The 21,553-nt window shown below is 45.3% G+C and overlaps 2 protein-coding genes across 6 annotated transcripts in view; one reads left to right on the forward strand and one right to left on the reverse strand.

Moving 5' to 3' along the window:
- The window catches only part of S100PBP (S100P binding protein), a 23,514-nt gene extending 20,591 nt beyond the window's left edge, over positions 1-2,923 (reverse strand). For 2 of the 5 annotated variants that reach the window (XM_087876757.1, XM_034413224.2), the window contains exon 1: positions 2,810-2,923. In XM_087876757.1, coding sequence (XP_087732883.1) covers positions 2,810-2,819 — 10 coding nt within the window. In that variant the 5' untranslated portion in view covers positions 2,820-2,923. Of the gene's footprint in view, positions 1-1,069; positions 2,394-2,809 lie in introns of those variants that run through there. The other 3 variants (XM_060691372.2, XM_034413222.3, XM_034413225.3) reach the window with 3 other exon arrangements.
- Positions 2,818-20,040, forward strand: YARS1 (tyrosyl-tRNA synthetase 1). Its single transcript, XM_034413221.3, has 14 exons — positions 2,818-2,975; positions 3,230-3,329; positions 5,160-5,306; positions 6,327-6,502; positions 8,517-8,646; positions 9,097-9,177; positions 9,656-9,748; positions 10,650-10,785; positions 11,735-11,820; positions 13,826-13,961; positions 15,670-15,767; positions 15,886-16,079; positions 16,206-16,347; positions 19,279-20,040. The coding sequence occupies exons 2-14, from the start codon at positions 3,273-3,275 to the stop codon at positions 19,387-19,389; spliced, it is 1,587 nt and encodes a 528-aa protein (XP_034269112.1). The 5' UTR covers positions 2,818-2,975; positions 3,230-3,272; the 3' UTR covers positions 19,390-20,040.
- Positions 20,041-21,553: the final 1,513 nt, after the last annotated feature.

Here is a 21,553-nt window from a genome sequence, read left to right on the forward strand (position 1 = left end):
GCCCAAAATTTCTGTTGCTAAGCAACATTAAGTGAATTTTGCCCCAATTTACGACCTTTCTTGCCACGGTTGTTAAGTGAATCACTTCAATTGTTAAGTTGGTAACACGGTTCTATCCAGGGAAGTTCTTTTAATAATGGGTTAATAATGAGTGTGCACTCAGTGCACTTAAACAATATATTAAAGATATGGAAATTGAACAAGATTGGGCTGCTCTTCCTAAGAATGTTTATTTGAGCAATCAAAGTCCCCCTTTTAAAGCAGCAAGATATTATATCAAATAAAAAAGGCACTAACCTTAGCAACACACTTCCCACAGCAGTTTTGGAGGGCCAATACAAAAAAATACCATATGAGCTGAGAGTGTGTCCCTGTGGACAACAGGCCATTGAAACTATAGCTCACATCCTGCTATACTACATCTTCTATAAGGACTGACAGATTCAATTTATAACACCTCACCTAATAAAATACCCAGGAAATATTCATGTTTTTTTATGTGCAACTACTGCTATTGTATCAGTACAAAGTAGTTTCTTTGAATGTGATCAAATTTTGCTCTGTTGTATGTAAAATGAGGCAAACTTTAACTGCCCATTGATAACCCACCACCAACTGCAATACATTATCCTGTCTGCCTCTTATTTTTGTTTTTAGTATTTTTAATGCTTTTGTTTGTGGTACTGGTCTATGACAGTTGTTAAATGAATCTGGCTTCCCCATTGACTTTCCTTGTCATAAGTTTGCAAAGAGTGATCACATGACCCTATGACACTGCAGCCATCATAACTGTGAGTCCATTGCCAAGCAGCTGAATTTTGATCAGGTGAGCATGGGGATGCTGCAACGATTATGTGAAAAATGGTCAAAAGTTAACAAAACAGAATAACAGAGTTGGAAGGGACTTTGGAAGTCTTCTATTTCAACCCCCTGCTCAGGCAGGAAACCCAATACCATTTCAGACTAGTGGTGTCCAATCTCTTCTTAAAAACTTCCAGTGTTGGAGCATTCACAACTTCTGGAGGCAAATTTGTTCCACTGGTTTCTCAGTCAGGAAATTTCTTCTTACTTCTTGGTTGGTTTTCTCCTTGATCAGTTTGTATCCATTGCTTCTGGTCTTGCCTTCAGATGCTTTGGAGAATAGCTTGACTCCTTTCTGTGTGGCAACCCTTGAGATACTGGAACACCACTATCATGTCACCCCTAGTCCTTCTATTCATTAAAATAGACACATCCAATTCCAGCAACTGTTCTTTATATGTTTTAATCTACAGTCCCCTAAAAAACTCCCCTTTTTCAGTACTGTTGTAACTTCAAACGGTCACTAAATGAACTGTTGTAAGTCAAAGACTACTCGTAATGCGATCCAAATAATAGGAAAAGTATTCTCAGCATCAAAGTCCTAATTTTCTGGGAGTTATAGCTACTCTACAGGGAAGATACAGTTTCTATTCAACAGTGACTTGTTTACATCAAAAAGTTTCAAAACCAACATTCAATAAAATAAACTGTTTACGCCAAGTAAGTTACACTTCTAACAAAACAATACCTTTCCAGGGTCTACTTGGAAAGTTAAGATATTGTGAATTGTCATTGGGTGGCTAGCTAATAATAAAATGGCAGCCATAGTAGACGTAGTTAACACCTCTGTAAGCCAAAAAGCAGGTGACCCTGATCACCATTGTAGGTTCCTGGGATGCTGTCTACATCATAGCCATTTCCTTCTGGTATACTTTCAAAAATACTGCCACCATCTTCTAGCAATGACCAGGGCATATGCCAGAGACATTTGTGACACCAGAAATTCAAATTTTGCTGAATGAATTCCTATTTAATCTTTGGAAATCAATATACATACATACATACATATATATACACACACATTTATGCATATACACATGTACATATGTAATATACATACATACAGATTGATTGATTACTTTCTGTCCATTCACCACTGAGACAATTTACATTTTACTGATCTTTTTAAAGTTAGTATCTTTATGACTTTCCTTTTTATTACCTGATTAGGAAAATGTGGCATAAACTTTTAAAAGTAAAGACATCTGTTAAAAAACCCGAGGTGAGGTGAATATATAGAGGCGGAGGATAGTTCCACCTTAAGGAGAACCTGACCTCTTTGCTCATGGGGGATCCAGACCAACAATCTCCACATCTCTTCCTACCAAGAACCTAAAGCTCTGTAAAAAAAAATCTTGAAAAATGCATTTTGTTTGATATTTAAAATGCAGGTTCAGTAATGCTCGAATAAACGATTTTTTTCCTGAGTTTGTTGATAAATATCCTCATTTAAATATTTTTTAACCCCCAGATGATGCCCCCCATCCCCATCAATACGGAACGGATTTAAAACGCCACGGAAAGGCCTCCTCATTCCAGCCCCCTCCCTCCCCCCCTCCCCTCCCTCCCCCTCCCTTCCCTTCCCTGGAGACGGTCGGGCCCCAAATCAGAAGAACCCGCCGCAGCCCCCCTCGCCCCGCCCCTTCCTTCCGCTTTCTCTTCCGGCCTCCCGTGTCACTATGGTTACTACGCCCCGCCCCCGCGCCTTTCGCGACGCCCCCCTCCGGCCATCCCCAAAAGCCCCGGAAGCCCCTCCCAAGGCAGGCCCCGCCCCTCCTGCAAGGGGGGCGCAGGAAAGGGGCTCGACCCCCTCAGCGAGCCACCGCGAAGCCCTCCCGGCCGAAAGCCGCGTCGCCCACCGCCCGGCTGCTCTTGGCGAGAGGCGCGAGAGGCCCAGGCGCGCCCCCCTCTCCGCCCCCCCCCGACAGCAGCCGCTTCGGTGACTCACCCGCCGCCATCTTTGCCGGAGAGGCGCTGGCCCCGCCCCTTCGATCGGCCTTTCGGTGCTCGCGCGGCAGAGGCGCCAGGGCGAGGGGAGGAGCGCCGAGCGGCAGCGGGTGTGACGCGTGGAGAGCCGCCCGGCGGGGACGCAGCTCGCAGGCCGCCCGCGCCAGGTGCGCTGCCTTCCCCGTCGGCCCCTCGGCTTCCCCCGAAGGCGCCCGGGGACTGCGGCGGGGTCTCCCCGGAGGCGCCTCGCCGGCGAGAGTTGCCTGGCGGGCGGGCGGGCGGGCGGGGCTGTGGGTCGCTGAGTGGGCCCGGGATCCCCGCCTGCTTCCCTTCTGATCTCCCCGCTGGAGAAGGGGCGCTGCGGAGAGGGGCTGCCCTTCCGGTCCCTTCCGGGCACTCAGGGCCGTTCGGTTGGTTTCAGGCTCGGAGGCCGCCGCGTGAGTCAGCAGCTGTCGGGAGCCACGATGGGGGATGAGCTGGCAGCCCAGGAGAAGCTTCACCTCATCACCCGGAATCTGCAGGTCCTCGGCTGTGGGTGTGGGGGGGGGGCGAGGAGCTCAGGAAGGGCCAGGAAGAAATCGGCCCTGAAACTGGGAGGCTGCCGGCCCTGAGCAAGGACGGGCCTCGAGCGAAGAAGAAGTCGTTCTTCCTTCATTCGATTTCTTTTTTAAAAACTTTTTTTATTTTTATGAACAAACAAACATAGAATACATAATCAATCAATCAGTGTATCATCTGAGTACATCTTTTGTGTCTCCTCCCTACCCCTCAATTACTTCACATATCTTAATATTTATCATTTCATTTATTATGCCATTTCTCCCATCTTTCTTTGCACTATTACTCTATATATTCTCCAACTAATAATAAAATTGCCCCCGTATCTTAAAATATCCTGATTCCTCTCTTTCTTTAAATGTCAAAGTCAATCTATTCATTTCTGCACAATCCAATATTTTCTTAATGATTTCCCCCTCCATGGGGATTTTTTCTGCTTTCCATCTTTGCGCAAATACTATCCTCACTGCAGTTACAACATGTACAATCAAATATATATTTTCCTTACTAAGTTTCTCTGGTAAGATACCCAATAGGAACAGTTCAGGTTTTAAATCTATATGTTGTTGTATCATTTCTTCCAACCATGTTTTGATTTTCATCCAATAATTTCTCACTTCTTGACATGTCCACCACGTATGATAATATGATCCTGGTATCTGATGACATTTCCAACATTTTGCAGATTTATCTTTAAACATTTTTTGCCAATTTTTCAGGTGGCATATGCCATCTATAAAACATTTTATATTGATTCTCCTTATATGCTGTGGACATTTAATTTATAATTCTTTTCCCATAGTTGCTGCCATTTATCTAGCTCAATTGAATATCTGAATTTTTTTGCCCAAGCTATCATTTACCTGTTCTTCTAATTCAATACTAAGTAGATAGTTATATATTATTTTAATTATTTGTTCATCTGTTCCTGTGAGTTTCTTATCCAGTTCTGTCATTTCTAAATAGAAGCCATATAATTTAGCATCTTTTTCATATCTTGTTTGAATTTGCATGAGTATACCAAGCCATCTCAATCCCTTGTTCTTCTATTTCTTGTTTCCCTTTCAATTCCCCCTTATCTGTTAAAATAGCCTTATATCTAAGAATATTTCTAATATTAATAATGTTTGGATGTTTTAATGCTTCCATTGTTGATAACCATGCTGGTATTTTCAAATAATATTTATCTCTAATTTTCTCCCACACTAATAATAATGCATTTCTTACATAATGTCTTTGAAAATAAATACGCATCTGTGTTGTGATAAAAAAAGATGAGTGCAGAACGCAGAAATGCCGTGGACAGTCTTCCCTGATTTTGCTGCTTTTCTGCTACAGGGCTGATCAGATAATGGCTGCAGTGATGAGGTCTCACTTCTTGCTCTCTGCAGGGGCCAGAGAACATGGTGGGATCTGTGACTGAAGTGGGGAGGTGAAGTTAATAAGGCTAACTAGGAATCCCTGAAGGGGAGGAAACGATGGAGACCTGACCTTCCTAAATCCCTGAAGTGCTTATCTCAAGAGAGCGCATTTAGTCTGGCAAGACTGGCAGCAACAAAGAAATTTCTCTGATGAGCTCAAGGTGTCATTCTGCTTCCTTGTGCCTGGCAGGGAAGAGCCACAATCGGATCCTTTGGGCTTCCAGGCAGCTTCAGTTATTTCTTGTTCAAGTCTTGGGGTTTTGTGGAGGCTGGCCTCGGGAAGAGTTCTGCTGCAGTCAAGACATTTAATCTTGACTTTTGGTAAAATTTCTACTTCCACCAGACATTCTAAACAATCCTATTTGTTTGCAGGAGGTTCTTGGAGAGGATAAATTGAAAGCCATCCTGAAAGAGCGGGAGCTGAAGATTTACTGGGGGACAGCCACGACGGGCAAGCCTCACATCGCCTACTTCGTGCCCATGTCCAAGATCGCAGACTTCCTCAAGGCTGGTTGTGAGGTTGAACCAACTCTGCCTTTGCTTTGGATCCTTGGGGGGAGTCATGTGATTGCTGCCACCATAGCCTGAATTGGCCTGTGGAATATTGGAGACCTCTGGAGAGGAAGACATGTGCAAAGCTCACTGGGGAATTCTGGGAGATGAAGTCCACCCACTTTAAAGCTGCCAAGATTAAGAAACACTGCCCTACTGTGTCTTCTTGGACCTCTCCCCATGTGTGACTCTGAGTCACTAGATAAACCACACCGAGCTGTATCTCTAGGGTGGGAAGGGAAGAAGAGGCAGAAGAATACTCTGTACCTTGATAAAGGAATCTCTCTTGACTCGTGGGCACAGTCATCTCATTTCCTTCAACCAAACTGTTTAAACTGGCCCAAAACTCACAACTGCATGGGAATCCTAAATTCTAGGAAATTAAATCCCAAATCACCTCCTGTTCTCAGGATTTTTATTCCTTAGGTAGAATTTGCTGCAGTTGGTAATGATAGTGATCACTGGGCAGCTATATATAATAGATGGGATTGTGATGTTTTTAGGTTTTGGGAAGGGTTGAGCCTTTAAGGATTCTCAGTCCAGTTGGTGGCAGTGGGAGTGGCACTCTGCAGTGTGAGGTTGGTAGACTCTGCAGGGCTTTCAAGGTGAACAGCCCTTGACTCTGAATCCCCTCCGTTTTCTGTCTGGGGATTTGGAGGAAAGAACACGGTTAGCCTTCCCTCAATTTTTTAGTACAAGGCAAACAGTGGGAATTGGGTGAAAACCCATCTCTGGCCCCAGAACTGCCCAGAGTGGGTGGGGTCTTTGCCTACTTTGGGGGTGGTTTAAGAAGGATGTCTCCGAGTTGTGCAGCTCTCTTCAAACCCTCTCCTCCTCCAATCAGGTTGCCTTTTCATTTTGGCTTTAAGGGTAGGGGGATTTTGTGACTTCACAGACTCCCCCCCCCCCCGCCCAGGCCAGGGAAAGGACATTGCCTCACCGAAAAGACAGCAGCCCATATGACCCCCCACCCACTCTGTCTCTCAGGTGACCATTCTGTTCGCTGATCTCCATGCCTACCTAGACAACATGAAGGCTCCGTGGGAACTTCTGGAATTGCGTACTCAGTATTATGAGGGGGTCATTAAGGCAATGCTGGAGAGCATCGGTGTGCCTCTGGAGAAGCTCCGGTTCGTCCGAGGGACCAACTTCCAGCTCAGCAAGTAAGTTGAGAGGGCCGAAGCCACCCTCTTTCTGCCAGGAGAAATCCTGGGAAAGATAGAGTCTGATGCCAAAGGCAGATTTTTTAACATTACTATTTAATATACTTATATGTCCCCTGGCTCCCAATGACTCTGGGCTGTTTATAACAAAAATCAATAAAACCTAAAAGGTGGATGGAAGATGCCAAGCATGACAGACAGGTGGCATGGATTGGGGAGAGTCTCCTCCCCCCTCGCCAAGGCCCTGGGTGAAGGGCGGGGCCATCCAGTTGAGGGGAAACTCTAGAGGGCAGGTGCTTCTACAGGGAAGGTGCATTTCAGGTTCCCACAGATGATATTGTTTAATTGATGGAATCCAGATGTGGTAGCCCTGTTGGACCAACTGGCTGGGCTGATACAATGGGAAACAGGTGGGGTCCCTCAGGGCAGAAGCCCCGGTGCCGCTGTTTAGGGGACAACTGGCATCTTGGATGTCACCCAGAAGAAACTGGTAACCTATGCAGTTGGTGAAGCAGAGCGGTTACTTGGGCATGCCCACTACTGCTTATGGCACCCCAGTGGTTTTTTTGTTCTTGTTACTATATTCTCTTTTTGTTATTACAGTTCTGTTTTAATGATATATTAATTTTTAAAATTATTAGATTGTTTTTTCTTGTTCTTTTAATTTTGTATACTGTCCAAAGTCAAAAGTCTAAGATGGCAGCTATATAAAATTAATTAATTAATATTGGACCCGTTGAGGCTTCTGAATAGTCTTCAAGATCAGCCCCACATACTTTTCATTGCAGTAGTCAAACTGAGGTAACATGAGTGACTGTCTGAAGGAATTATGAGGGTTAAGAGGTGCAGAGGTGGGATATAAATAAATGCAGTTAATGTGTATGTTTCTTACTTCTAAGGAGGATTGCTGTTGCTCTAAACAAAAAGTCAACTGCTAATTTAATTTGCATTGACTGACAAGTATTTAAGTTTCCAATAATGTAAACTCTCAATTGAAACAATAAAAATGTTTCAAATTTATGCCTAAACTTTTCTTAATGCTTTTGTTCATATTGTATAACCTTTTTGATCGTGAATTTTATAATTTTATATAAATAAACAATTATTTGCCTAGTATGAATGCTGAACTATAATTGCAATTTATTTAAAAAGTCCAGTCTTTGTAGTATTGCTACATATTTCAGTCCATCTGCACTGATAAATTCAATAACTTTATAAAACTATGTGATTTTTATCAGGATAAAATAATATAGTGTATGATTTATCCATATTTGTCAGTGAGATGAGATAATTTTTTGATCTACATTTATTGTAACATTTTATTGATCTACAAACAGGTTGATTATGTGACGGTCTATTTTTACATTGATGTTAAATATTCTCATTTCCCCCCCCCCCCCCCAACGTTCTGCTAATTCTTCAAGAGGGAAGAGGGAACAAATAGGTGCACAGGAGCATCCTTGTTGGTGCCTTTGCTTGTTGGAAGAATTAAATTCAGGTATCCTCGACTTACAGCCATTCATTTAGTGGCCATTTGAAGTTACAACAACATTGAAAAGGTGACTTACAATGGTCCTTGCACTTATGATTGTTGCAGCATTCCCCCATAGTCACCTGACCAAAACTCAGCCACTTGGCAACCAGCATGTATTTCCGACGGTTGCAGCATCCCAGGATCATGTGATCACCATTGGCAACCTCCCCAGGTGACTTCAATGGGGGAAGCCAGATTCATTTAATGACCATTTGATTCACTTATCATCTGCAGTGATTCGCTAAACAGCCATGGCCAAAAAGGTGGTAAAATTACTCTTAACCACCACCTTGCTTAATAGTGGCAATTCTGGGCTCGGTTGTGGTCGTAAGTTGAGGACTACCTGCATGCCGATAAATGTAAGGATCAGCTGCCCATTTGATAAAGGTCTGTGTATCCTATGCAGTCCCGAGACCATTTGCATCTTTGGCAAAGGAAGAACATTTTATCACACTTATGGCTTACCTTCTGTCTGCCTAGGGAATACACTCTGGATGTCTATCGACTGTCCTCTGTGGTCACCCAGCATGATGCCAAGAAAGCTGGCGCAGAAGTGGTGAAACAAGTGGAACATCCTCTCCTCAGTGGTCTTCTCTACCCTGGGCTGCAGGTAGAGAGACACCCATATGTTAGCCAACTGTTTATCTTTTTAGAAAACACAATCTGAGTTTATAGTAGGTGTGCAGGGCCCAGTACGTGTGGAGCAATATGAGGAGCAGAAATGCTCTTGTTTTACATCTGTTAGAAGTGATTCAGCCTTGGACTTCCCCAATCTCAATATTTGAGGAGCAACACACCTTTTTGAAGTATATTTGCAAATTAATTTCCAAGCTGAGTTTCATTTGCAAATGTTCCACAGACTGAAAACAGCAGGCTGCATAAAAACTAGGACATTAATTGTGGTTGAACAAAGAAACTTGTTCCTTCCCAGTTTGCTTCTGGAACTCATTGCCTCTCAGTTATGGCCCTTGCACATAATATCTTCTGAGGAAAAAAATGGGGAGCACTCTGTTAAAATCAGTAGGTTCTAAGGAGTCCTTTTTTCTTGCTCTTGCTGCAGGCACTGGATGAAGAGTATCTGAAAGTTGATGCACAGTTTGGAGGAGTGGATCAGAGAAAAATTTTCACTTTTGCAGAAAAGGTGAAAGCAGAGGCGTGCCCCTTTTCAGATATGCTAGCCAAAATTCTGTTGCCTTTGGTTGTAACCTGGTGTCCCATGGCTGGACCAAGATATTTTCCAGGAGCTCTTGCCTCCAGCAAGGGATCAGCACAACTCCTGGGATACTCTCCCTGCCCAGTGAGAGACTGAACGTGGCCCACAACAGGTGCCAGGTTTCAGTCAGGAAGGGGCATCCTTTTGGCAATTTCTCTCCGGGGTGGTGGAACCACTGGCTGAAGGGGAGGGAGTCTCTAGGGAGAGGAAAGGGACAATCCGTCTGTTCAGGGGAAGAAATCCGATCCACAAGTGGTTCTGGTTGGTTGGCCTGTGACGGCACTTCAACCCCCTTTCTTGGAGGAATCGCTTGTGTCTCTTCATCCACTAAGCCACATCTCTTCCTCTCAGCCTCCTGAATTCTTTGTTTGTGACAGGTGTACGTGTGTTTTTCTCTCTGCTATAGTACCTCCCATCCCTGGGCTACACGAAACGCATCCACCTGATGAACCCCATGGTACCTGGATTGACGGGCAGCAAAATGAGCTCTTCGGAAGAGGTGGGTCCCAACACCCATGCCTGTGGGTGAGAGAGAGCTCCGCTGGGGCGGCCCTTTCAGGGGTTTGAGTTGTGCTCATAGAACAGGTAATTATTAATCAAGCTAGATAAGTTAGATAATAAGTTGATATTAATCAAGTTAGATAAGTATATTGAAACAAAATGAGGAAAAAAATAGAAAAATAGAACACTTGAAAAAATGAAGAAGAAGCCAGTGTCCAAAACCATGTTTCAACAAAACAATGAAATGATTTTACTAATCTCAAATGAACAGCCTCAATTTTCCAGGGCAAAGAAAAGTTAGCCTGTTGACATGAATACATTTGATGAATTCTTACGGTAGGTAGCAGTGGAATCCACCTGGTTCAATGGCTACTTTTTAAACCCATTGTATCTGATGGTGGCACAAAATGCCACCATCAGATACAATTGTACGCAAAATGTGGCACAAAAACTCTGCCCTGTGGCAGGAATAGACCTGTAGCACAACCTGGCAGGTAGATGCTTGGGATTCTAGCCGATTATTCACACGCTCAGTGAAACTTTAACCAAAAAGAAAAGGTTGGGAGTGATATTCAAGGATTCGATGAATATCAAGGAGTAGATATTAAACACTCCAATCCAGGGTTTCTGATTCTTGGGAATTTTAAAATGGGTAGACCCAGAATTCCCCAGCCAGCATGCCTTCACGCTGGGGAATGCATTCGTGATGGTTGGGGAAATCTGGGAGTTGAAGTCCATCCATCTTAAAGTTGCCAAGGTTGGGGAACAACACTATAATTCATTAATGTAAATGCACCCTATTGAAACCCTATCATGGTTCCTCTTTATTTAAAAAAAAACCTTCAAATTGTGCCTAAAGAGTAATATCTGACCATCTTCTCTTTTTCTTCCTTTTTTAGGAGTCTAAGATTGATCTCTTGGATCGAAAAGAGGATGTGAAAAAGAAGCTTAAGAAGGCTTTTTGCGAGCCAGGGAATGTGGAGAACAATGGGGTCTTGTCCTTCATCAAGCATGTGCTCTTCCCCCTCAGATCAGGTGAGGATCCCAAGTGGCCAAAGGCAAGAGGGTCAGCACTGGCCTTGGTAGGTAGGTGAAGTAGAAGGAGAAAGGGGGCTCAGAGGCTGTTTTCCTCCTACCCAATTCATGCCTTTCTACTAGCTGAAATAGGAATCCTAAGCAGTGTGAAAACGGACGGATGTGCCTGGCAGCATTCCGGGATCCTGAAGCCGTGGGGGTGGAGGTGTTCTTTACAGTGGCAAAAGAAATCTGTAGGAGAGTCCATCTGCCATGTCGCTAATTCAGTCAAAATCTACCTTCTTGTAATTTGGGCTCTTAGTATAGTTCTTGCTGTGGGAATAACAGAAATGAAGTGCCAATAGGAGAGAATATTTGTTGTTCACTGAACAGGGGGGTCCTTGGGGCTCCCTGAGCTTGCTTGTTTTCTTGCAGAATTCATGACTGAACTAGGTAACATCATCAGTGCTGATGAAGTTACCTAGTTTGGGTAATGAAACATCTGCAAGAAAACCAACTCGGAGAGCACCAAAGGTGAGTCTTCTTGCTCTTCTAGTGCTTCAGGAAGTGCTGTTACAGGCTAATCGTAGCTCCTCTGACCAGGCCGAACAGGTTCTTCCCTCCTCCCCCACCGAAATCATTTTCCATTCCACTGTCTTGGTTCCTTTTATAATTTTGATCTTCATCAAGTGAGCAGCCTGGATTGGTCCCAGTCCTCCAGGTGAAGTTTGGCCTAGCTCCCAGAGCTCTGAAATGAACTTTGCATCCTTTGGACCTGGGTGAAGAACCTGTTTGGTCTGGAGTCAGGTGGGGTACAGAGTCAGGTGGGCATCAAGTGAGATCTTTGTAGGCTGTTGTGATGCTCAGCATCATCCTACCCAAAAGAATATTTGAGGATGCTGGATACTAAATGTGGGTTTATGTGTGTGGCTGTGCTGTTGTTTAACAGACATCTTCACTTTTTTTGTAGAGTTTGTGATCCTTAGAGATGAGAAGTGGGGAGGCAATAAAACTTACACAAGCTATGGGGATCTCGAGAAGGACTTTGCTGAGCAGGTAATATGTGGAACGGCTCCAGGGTCAGAAGGGCTGGAGCTGCTTGCTTTGGTTTTGCAAACCCCAGTTTCCTCTCCTGCGTTCAGGCGGAAAATTTGTGTAATTTCCAAGCTGTACTTTACTCTCAGATGTTTGGAGAAGAACTTTCTGTCGTTCTGCATACTTAGTAGAGCTGGACCCCGAGTTACAGAGATGGATGACTTAAAATTATATTTCATCTCCTTTATATACCAAGAATATATGCAAGTCAGATTAATACAAACCCAGATGTTTTCTTATAATTTTCATCAGAACAACATAGGGCCAGTTTGCATGTAATAAATTGAAATGCTTTAGAATTCTACCATACTGGAAATAAGCAGGTAAATTGTGCATATTGCTCAATATCTCTCTAAATAAATCAGGATGAATCCGGTTTATTCAGTTGTAAATCACTCTGTCCCCTTCATTTTCCAATTTCCTATTACAAAAGGTGGGAGAAAGATTGAAACTCTAGAATCTGTTTTTGGACACAAAAAACAGTTCAGTGGAGTGAAGTGTCCACTAATCAAGGATATCTGTTGAGTTAAAATTGGGGTTCTTGCAGATTTATGAACTTCGTGTGATAACATCACCACATAAATGACATTATGGAAACAATGTAAATTTGCAGCAAAAAAATTTGGACTGCTGCACACAGACTCCATTGTATCCAGTTTTTATAAGATAATCCTCGCTTAATAACTGGTCACATAGCAACAATTGCAACGGATCTCCCCAGAGCTATTTACAGCCAGATTTCAAAGTTCAGACAAGCCTGAAATCATGTGATTGCATTTTAGGTTTTTCCTAACTGGCTTGCATTTATGACCACTTGCGGTGTCTCATGGTCATAAGACACTGATTTTTGGTGGGCTTTGTCAGTTTTCAATGGTTACTCCCAGTTTCCTGCAAAAATGCCCATTTTTGGAAAACAGTTTCCCAAAACTGGAAACTGCTTAACTACAGCTGTGGTTTGCTTATGATCGCCACAAAAAAAGTCTGTAAAATTCCAGCTTCAATCATGGTTGAGGACTATAGTGAAATAGTGAAACTATTAACTAACCATCAGAGTCCTGAACATTCTGCAGTGAGCTCCTTTTTGAGTGCAGGGAGTTTAGTATCTGAAGAACAGCCAAGGAGGGTTCCCTACCTGGTTTACTCAGTCCCAGCAAGCCAGAATTCCAAAGTAGTAGTAGTATGATGAGCCGTGGTGGTGCAGTGGTTAGAGTGCAGTCCTGCAAGCTACTTCTGCTGACTACCAGCTGCCAGCAATTTGGCAGTTCAAATCTCACCAGGCTCAAGGTTGACTCAGCCTTCCGTTCTTCCAAGGTCGGTAAAATAAGGACCCAGATTGTCGGGGGCAATAGGCTGACTCTGTAAACTGCTTAGAGAGGGCTGTAAAAGCACTGTAAAGCAGTATATAAGTGCTATTGCTATTATTACTGCATCAGACAAATACTTTTCTGTGGAACAAATACTCTACTTTTTAAAATCTTCTCTATATTATTATCATTAAGCTGTCAACCCGGGTTCGAAACCTGTGTGCTATGTGATGGGGTGAGCTTCCATTTCTTGCCTCAGCTCCTGCCCAATAGCAGTTCAAAAGCAGGGAAGTGAGATTAGAGTGTTCTGTGAGCCTCGGCGTCTAATCATGCTGGCCACATGACCACGAAAGTGTCTTCGGACAACGCTGGCGGTTCATGGAGCAGAGCTGTGAGATGGCCTTCCTAGGGACCCCAAAGACTGTGCTCACTGTCGCCCTTTGCACTGGCTGAAGCTTCCCAATGGACTTCAAGGGTTGCCCCGCGTAGAGCCCATTGGAGCAGTCCAGATGAGATGACTGGGGCTTGAGTAACTGAGTGCAGGGAGTCCTGACGCAGGCAGCCCTACTGAGGATCAGCAGTGGCAGCACACATCTGGGTGTTGCTGAGAGATGGTGTCCAAGAAAGATTAATCTCTTCTGCTGCTTTGATCTTGTGATCAGGTTGTCCATCCAGGAGACTTGAAGAACTCCATAGAGGTGGCCTTGAATAAGCTCCTGGATCCTATCAGAGAGAAGTTCAGCAGCTCACAAATGAAGAAACTTGCCAGCTGCGCGTATCCTGATCCCTCCACAGCAAGTAAGGGCCACGGGAATAGGAGCTGGCCTGCCATGTGCCTAGTGGGCAAGATACAAGCTGCGGTTGGGGCTTAGAGCCACCTCCAGACCTCCCACATTTTCACTGTTTTTCTTCGCATTCTCCATTTCTGCTTTGTGTCATTATCTCTCTCCCCGCCCCTCCCCCTCCCCGCCTGCATGGAGCAGCTCATCTGCAGTGCAGAGTCCTCCGTGAGAAAAGGTGGCCGGCTGGAGCCACACAAGAGCTGCTCCAACAAGCTCCCAGCAGTCCCCTGAGCGGTTGTTAAATGAGCCATTCCTCAACTGTGGAGGGACTAGACAACCAGGCCGGTGACACGGGGGAAGAGAGGTCACGGCTGGCTGAATCGAGGCTTTTGCTTGCATCTCTGGCCTTTGCTGGCTGGGATTGTACAGCATGTGAGATGAGGCTCTTTGGATGCAGCACTTGTAGGAATCAGCCTGTGAACAATAATAAGATGTATTCCATAGTTTTATTTATTTATTGCTCATTTGAAGTCAGAAAATCAAAAGCAAGGAAAGCATATCAAGGAAAAGCAACTCAGAATAAAAATAATTTGCATTTATCCTTAATCTTAGGACTTTTTGAAGTTTTTATTGTGTTCATTTTTCAGACAAAGGTGTCCTCCACTGATCCAAAGAAAGATGTGCTTACAGTTTTGCAATAATAAACTTAGTGGCAACAGGAATTGAATCCATTTATATATTGTATCAGTGTACAGGTGTTGGGAATAATGTACAATGTACCAATAGCAGGGTTCATTGTAGAATATTATTCAATGGGATTCTCCCCTTTTTTTCCAAAGCTTTTGGTCAAAAGAATGTTTCTACCAAAGATTGTAAGATGTGTCAATTTTCTTACAAATCTTCCAGCTTAAGACAGCAGGGTTACAGATTAAAGTAGCATGCTACTTTAACCTGCTACTTTTACTTGAAGTAAAAATTATATCTTTAAACCTGGCTTTAGTCTTTAGGCATTCTATTAACCCAAGTTTTGTGGGAGAGATTAAGACGTTTGCGAAGACTGTGAAACGTTGTCATTTAGAAAATGATTCATTTCAATCATTATTTTGCACCAAATCTTTAAATTCTTGAATCAACTAGAATTGGACAACTTGGTAAACTAGAAAAGTGTGGGATAGACAGCATCACCACCAGATAGATTTGTAACTGGCTGACAAATCATACTCAACGAGTAGTCCTTAATCTGCATGGAGGGAAGTAAGCAGTGGATACCACAAGGTTCTGTCTTAGGCCCAGTACTCTTCAATATCAATTGAATAAATGACTTGGATGAAGAGAAGGGAAACTCATCAAATTTGCAGATGATACTAAGCTGGCAGGAATAGCCAACCTCCTAGATGATAGGCTCAGGATCCAAAAAGATCTTGACAAACTTGAACAATGGGCCCTTTCCAACAAAATGAAATTTAATCGGGAGAAAAGCAAGGTTTTATACCTAGGCAGGAAAAACCAAAGGTATAAGTATAGATTAGGTGAAACCTGGCTCAAAAACAGTAACTGTGAGAGGGATCTTGGAGTCCTAGTGGACGATCCCTTAAGCATGAGCCAGCCATGGGCAGCAGCAGCCAAAAAAGTTAATACAATCCTTGGCTGTATAAACAGAGGCATAGAATCAAAATCACATGAAGTATTAGAATCTCTCTCTTTTGTCTGCTATTTACTTGCAGAATCTGCTATGAAAGGCTGCACAAAGAACTCTGACTCCGAGGAAGTCGTCCCGTCCCGAGTGGATCTCCGGGTTGGCAAAGTGCTCAGTGTGGAAAAGGTGAGGTGCTTTTAGTGCCCCCCTTTGTGGGTGCTGTTAAGAGTTATGTCTGTCCCACTAGGGGCCCTTGCTTAAAGCCCCTTGGCTGGTCCCTGATGTTCCCGTCTGATGCCTACAGCATCCCGATGCCGATGCTCTGTACGTGGAGAAAATTGACCTGGGAGAGGCCGAACCTCGAACAGTGGTCAGTGGTCTGGTGGCTTTTGTGCCCAAGGAAGAGCTGCAGGACAGGCTGGTGGTCCTGGTGTGCAATATGAAGCCCCAGAAGATGCGGGGAGTGGAGTCCCAGGCCATGCTGCTCTGCGCTTTCAGGTTGGCAAAGGAAGAAGTGGGGGAGGGTGGAAGAGCTGCGGTTTAGGTGGCGCCTCTTCCCTGAAGCATCTTGCACGTGGTGCTCAAGTTCTCCTATGGTGCTTTCTTTCTCCATCACCTTCTCAGTTCTGGAGATCCCTGCCAAGTAGAACCCTTGGACCCCCCAGCAGGCTCCTGTCCTGGAGAACGAGTGTTTGTAGAAGGCTTTGAGAATGGCCAACCGGATGATGAGCTGAAGCCCAAGAAGAAAGTATTTGAGAAGTTGCAGGTAAGTGGAGAAGCTCCGTCTTGGTGCAGGTGTGCCCAGAGTCCTAAGCAGCATCCAACTTGGGGGTCAGCAACTCAAACAACCCCCCTTGCCCAGGTGTTCTGCGCACCCTAAGGGTGGCTGGAGCAGCTTTTGCAGGAGGGCTTGGGAGCAGTTGGAAGAGCTTGGACTTCTGCAGGGGGCTGCCTATGGCAAATTGGTGCTAATCCATTTCCTATGGAAGAACAGCCTGCAGATGTCTGATTTTAAGTGATGCCGAATCCCATCTTTGGGGAATCTCAGCATTTTATGTGGCCCATTAATTCTTTGCTCTCTTCATGGAGGAGAAGGGAAGTGTAAGAGACGGGAGACGCTGGAAATATTTAATGGCATTATTTGTGGCTCTGGAAAAAGGACAGTGAGGTTGGATGTCTTGATCCATTCTTGATATATGTTCAATAGCAGATTGAAGAAATAATTAGGTTAAATATTGGAGGTAACAATAGTAACTGTGAGAGGGATCTAGGAGTCCTAGTGGACAATCACTTACGTATGAGCCAGCGGGTTTGGTCCCAACAATATAATAAAGATGTTGAGACCCTGGAAAGTGCAGAGAAGAGCAACAAAGATGATGAATGGGCTGAAAGCTAAGCTGTACAATAAACGGTTAAGGGAACTAGGTGTGTCTAGCCTAATGAAGAGAAGGACTAGGGGTGATAAGATAACTATCTTCCAGTTCTTGAGGACAGTCAGAGAGAAGAGGGGGGCGACTTATTCTCCAAGGCACCTGAAGGCAGGACAGGAAGCAATGAGTGGAAACTGGTCAGAGGGAGATCCAACCTGCAACTCAGGAGAAAATTCCTGACCTGAGAACAATTAATCAGTGGAAAAGCTTGCCTCCTGGAATTGTGGGTGCTCCATCGCTGGAGATCTTCAAGAAAAGATTGGACTGTTCATTTGTCTGGGATAGAAGAAGGTGTCTGCCTTGAGCAGGGGTTTCGACTAGAAGACCTCCAGGATCCCTTCCAGTCCTTACGTGATTCTATATATATTCATACCATGCTAGGTCATAATCTGTTTTGCTGGTTCTTTATTTAGGGAAATTTATAAAAGTGAATCTATTCATTGCAAATCAGAATAGCTGCATACATCACACCAACTTAGAAGGCCTCTCTGGCTTAATGTGGCCTCTGGAGTCCTTCCAGCAGCTGCCATCAATATGCAGCCTTAATGTAATTGTAGAAGAGAAGGAAGATGACCTTGATGAAGTTATGCCTGCTCCACTGCCAAGGCAACAAGCGCAAAACAATTTTAGTCCACAACGGATGAATATTTGGAAGAAGGTCAGACAGACACTAAACAAAGTTATTTTGAGTTACTTTCTCACAGCTGCTTAAATCTCTGGACGTAGTCGCTTCTCCAGGCCCCTCCTTAAATGGCTCTTTCCTGCCTTCCCCAAGATCGTCTGGAATTCTTCGGCGCGTTTCTGCAGTTGATTTTCCCCAAAAGGTGGACCAAGACAGGCCCACTCGCCCCCATCCCTCCGTGGGCTTTGAGGGCCGAGGGGGACCTTGAGATTAATCCTCCCATCCTAACCAATCAGTACACCACCCACATGTTGCAACTTGGTGCTTTTGCGAGGACAGGCTGCCTACACGATGGCCGGCCCCTGTGCTGCTCTTGCCCGGTCCTCTTCAGGCCTCTCCCTCCCCAGCACAGTGGGTGGCTACAAAAGCTGAGCAAGGGCAGCCAGGTGTCGTGGGGAGAGTTCCTCTGAAAATAAGCAGCCTAAAGAAGATAGAAGGAGACTGTTCTCCTGCAGGAGGACCCAGCAGGAGCAGGAGGCGTAGTAGCAATGGGAAAGAGTGGAGTAGAGAGCAGTGAGTACTAGCCTGTGAGTGTTTGTGTGTGTTTAGGTTTAGGTTTACTTGGATTTATATACCGCCCTTCTCCTGAAGGACTCAGGGTGGTGAACAGCCAAAGATAAAACACATATAATATAAAATTTAAAAACAATTTAAAACGTATTAAACAAATTTGGGCCATACTAATTCAAACACCCCTTTTTTAAAAGCAAATTAAAATTAAAATTAAGCAATTAAAAAGAGTTAGGCCAGCCCCGCTTGTTGGAATAAAAAAGTCTTGAGGGCATGGCGGAAAGTGCGTAAATCCGGGATCCTCCGTATCTCCGGGGGGGGGGCTCGTTCCAAAGGGCAGGTGCCCCCACAGAGAAGGCTCTCCCCCTGGGGGCCGCCAGTCAACCCTGTTTGACCGACAGCACCCTGAGAAGCCCCTCTCTGTGGGAGCGTACTGGCCGGTGAGAGGCTACCGGTGGCAGAAGGCGGTCTCGTAAGTATCCGAGATGGTCCTAAACCATGGAGCGCTCTAAAGGTGGTAACCAATACCTTGAAGCGCAATACCTTGAAGTGTGTGTGTTGCCTAGGGACCTCTGTTCTGTTGGATTTTTTATTCCAGAGCCCACTGACTTGGTAAAAGACCCAGCTAGAAGTCTGTAGAAATTCTCTTGTCACCCAGGTCATGGTGATCCCAAAGGTGCTTTTTCAGGAGGCAACTGGACTTCCTTGTTTTTTTCTTTTGAAGACGTTTTGCTTCTCATCCAAGAACCTCCTTCAGCTCTGACAGGACAGTGGGGAATGGAAGGATTTATATTCCTCCAAGTGCTTCAACGACATTAAAAGGATGTAAATGACCAGGTGTCTGCAAGGAATATAAATCCTTCCATTCCCCACTGTCCTGTCAGAGCTGAAGAAGCTTCTTGGATGAGAAGTGCAAAAGAAAAAACAAGGAAGTCCAGTTGCCTCCTGAAAAAGCACCTTTGGGGCGACCCAGATAGAAGAACCCCTGGCAGCTCTGGACCTTTTAAGCAAACATGCTTAGGAATAGTCAGTCTCTGATGTTGAGCCTGGCGCTATCTTCTCTTTTTCTCCCCAGGCCGACCTCCAGATTTCTGAGAACTTTGTGGCCCAATGGAAGGGGAAGAATCTCATGACTGCTCTGGGGAACCTGACGTGCAAATCTCTGAAAGGGGGCAGCATCCGCTAGAGCCCCAGCCTGCCACTCTCCTGTACCCCACCCCACCCGGCCCATTTCCTGCCCATCTCTCTTCCTCTGTGCTTCCATCAGTGATCTTCGTGCAGCTGCACTTGACCCAAGAAATCATGAACAGGCTGGGCCTCCGGACCTCCGTCCAATGGGGAAGGAGCACCGCTTCCAGCAGTGACGGGGCCCTGGGATTCCTTCTCTCCCAACGTGATCGAGGTCTGTCTGTGTTGCAGGAGAAAGAGGCAGTTGCTTCCGTTCACTGACTGGTGAAGGTGACAAAAGCTGCTTCTTGTCAAACCCGGCAGAATGAGACTGCTCTTCCCTCTGCAGCGAGCTGCTTCCCCCAAATGGCCACAGCAGCCTCCCGTTCGGCTGACAGGGGAGGCCTTGCTTTTCCTCCTCTGCGGCTTCCGTGGAGTTTGGATCTGGGCTAGGGAAGAAGAGCTCCCTCAGAGGAGCAGACCAGTCAGGCCTGTCATGAAACATTGTCATGTTTGCCTCGAAATACAGTGCTCCCTTTTCAGGTGAACTGGTGGTGCCATGGTTTGTTCTGTAAACCCAGTTGCCAGACCTGGGCACCCCTGGCTGTAAATGATCAGTGGGGCTCCAGAAATTAAAACTCGATTTGGCTTCTGGGCAAAAGACAGAAAAGGGTTTTGTTTCTTCTAGAATTTTTCTCCAACCATATTAAGAAAATAATTTTGTTAGGCCACACAAGGTCAAATCCAGAAATAAGCTGCAAGTGGTTTGCAGAAAAAGGCAGGCCAAAGGCCCAAGAATTTGGGACCTGGCATCAGTGATACTTAAAGCATTTGAATATCGGTAGTCCTCAACTTATGACTCTAATAGGACCTGCCCATTACCATTTGCAAACCATGACGGTTGTAACCCAGTTATTATTATTTTTTTTTTGCAATACCAGTTTTCAACAAAAACAACTTAATTGCCATCATGTGAATGCGGGAGACAACACGTGGCAATAAATGCAGGCTTAGTTGCCAGGTACATGAAATGCGGCCACATGACTGGGGGGGGAGATCTGTTGTAGCTTTGACCACTAAGCGGCTGGTCATAAATTGAGGACTACCTGAAGCTTGGTATGTGCTTCCCTTTTTGTGGAAAACAATGCTGCCCACACTGGGAAGGTGAATAAGACAGGGAAGGAAGTTGAAGCCATAAGAGGGGGGAGTTTATGCCCAACTGTTCGCCTCACTGCTGTTTTGTGCCTGTGCAGCCGGCCTTGCTTTCACCCCTCACACGCCCCAATTTGATCCATTTCATAACCCATTTTACTGGCTCACTTTTTTATACCCACAAGCAGGTAAACGCTCTCGCACTCATAACACCTGTAAAAAGGTGTTTGTCCCCCTCTGCCTACTCATCCGAAGAGAAAGGCTGTCGCTTCAGGGTGGAGGAGGAGCCGCAGCAAGCTGCAGTCTCTGCCCAGGCAGGCCACCCCCCTGGTTTCACTCTGTACACGCGTGGCCTTGCCGTTTTTCTAGAGCTTCTGCCACCTCGGCCTGCAGCAAATCCTTTCTAGTGCACTGGAGGGGCTAGATGCCCATAGCCTAGATTGGCCCTTTAGCCAGGCCCACCTTGCGTGCAGCCGTCTCTGCCAAACACACTGGTGACTGTGGGCATTTTTGGACAGGGATGCAAGCACCTTTCACCGTGGTGCTAAAGTATCTTCCTGGTAGACCAACCTTCTGCTTTCCACCTTCTGCCACTAAGAACAGTCTAGCGCAGAGGTGTCAAACTCAAGGCCCGCAGGGTGCTTAATTCTGGCCCACGGAGCAGCCATGGAAACGGTGAAGGACCGGCCCCCAGGGCCTCTGCCAGCAAAAATGGAACCTGGGTGGCCGCGTTCCCCCAGCTCCATTTTCGCTGGCAGAAGGCTTCAAGGGGCCGCCCAGGCTGAAAATGGGGCTGGCAGAGGGCTTCAGGAGTCCCTCCTTGTCCAGCCCGAAAATGGGGCCCAGCTCTGTTTCAGTGGCAAACGGTTAGCAAAAGAAACGAAAACCAAAAAAAAAAAAAAAAACCCAAAGGAGAAATGTTTCCCCTTTGCATCTGAGCATCAAAGGAGGGACAGGAAAGGGAAAGAGAAAGAAAAAGAAGAAAAGATGGGAAGAGAGCAAGGAAGGAAAAAGTAAGAAAGGGGAAGGGG

Source organism: Pantherophis guttatus, chromosome 10, assembly GCF_059756535.1.
Source record: "Pantherophis guttatus breed Tessera chromosome 10, ASM5975653v1, whole genome shotgun sequence".
In the NCBI taxonomy this organism is placed as follows: Eukaryota; Metazoa; Chordata; class Lepidosauria; order Squamata; family Colubridae; genus Pantherophis; species Pantherophis guttatus.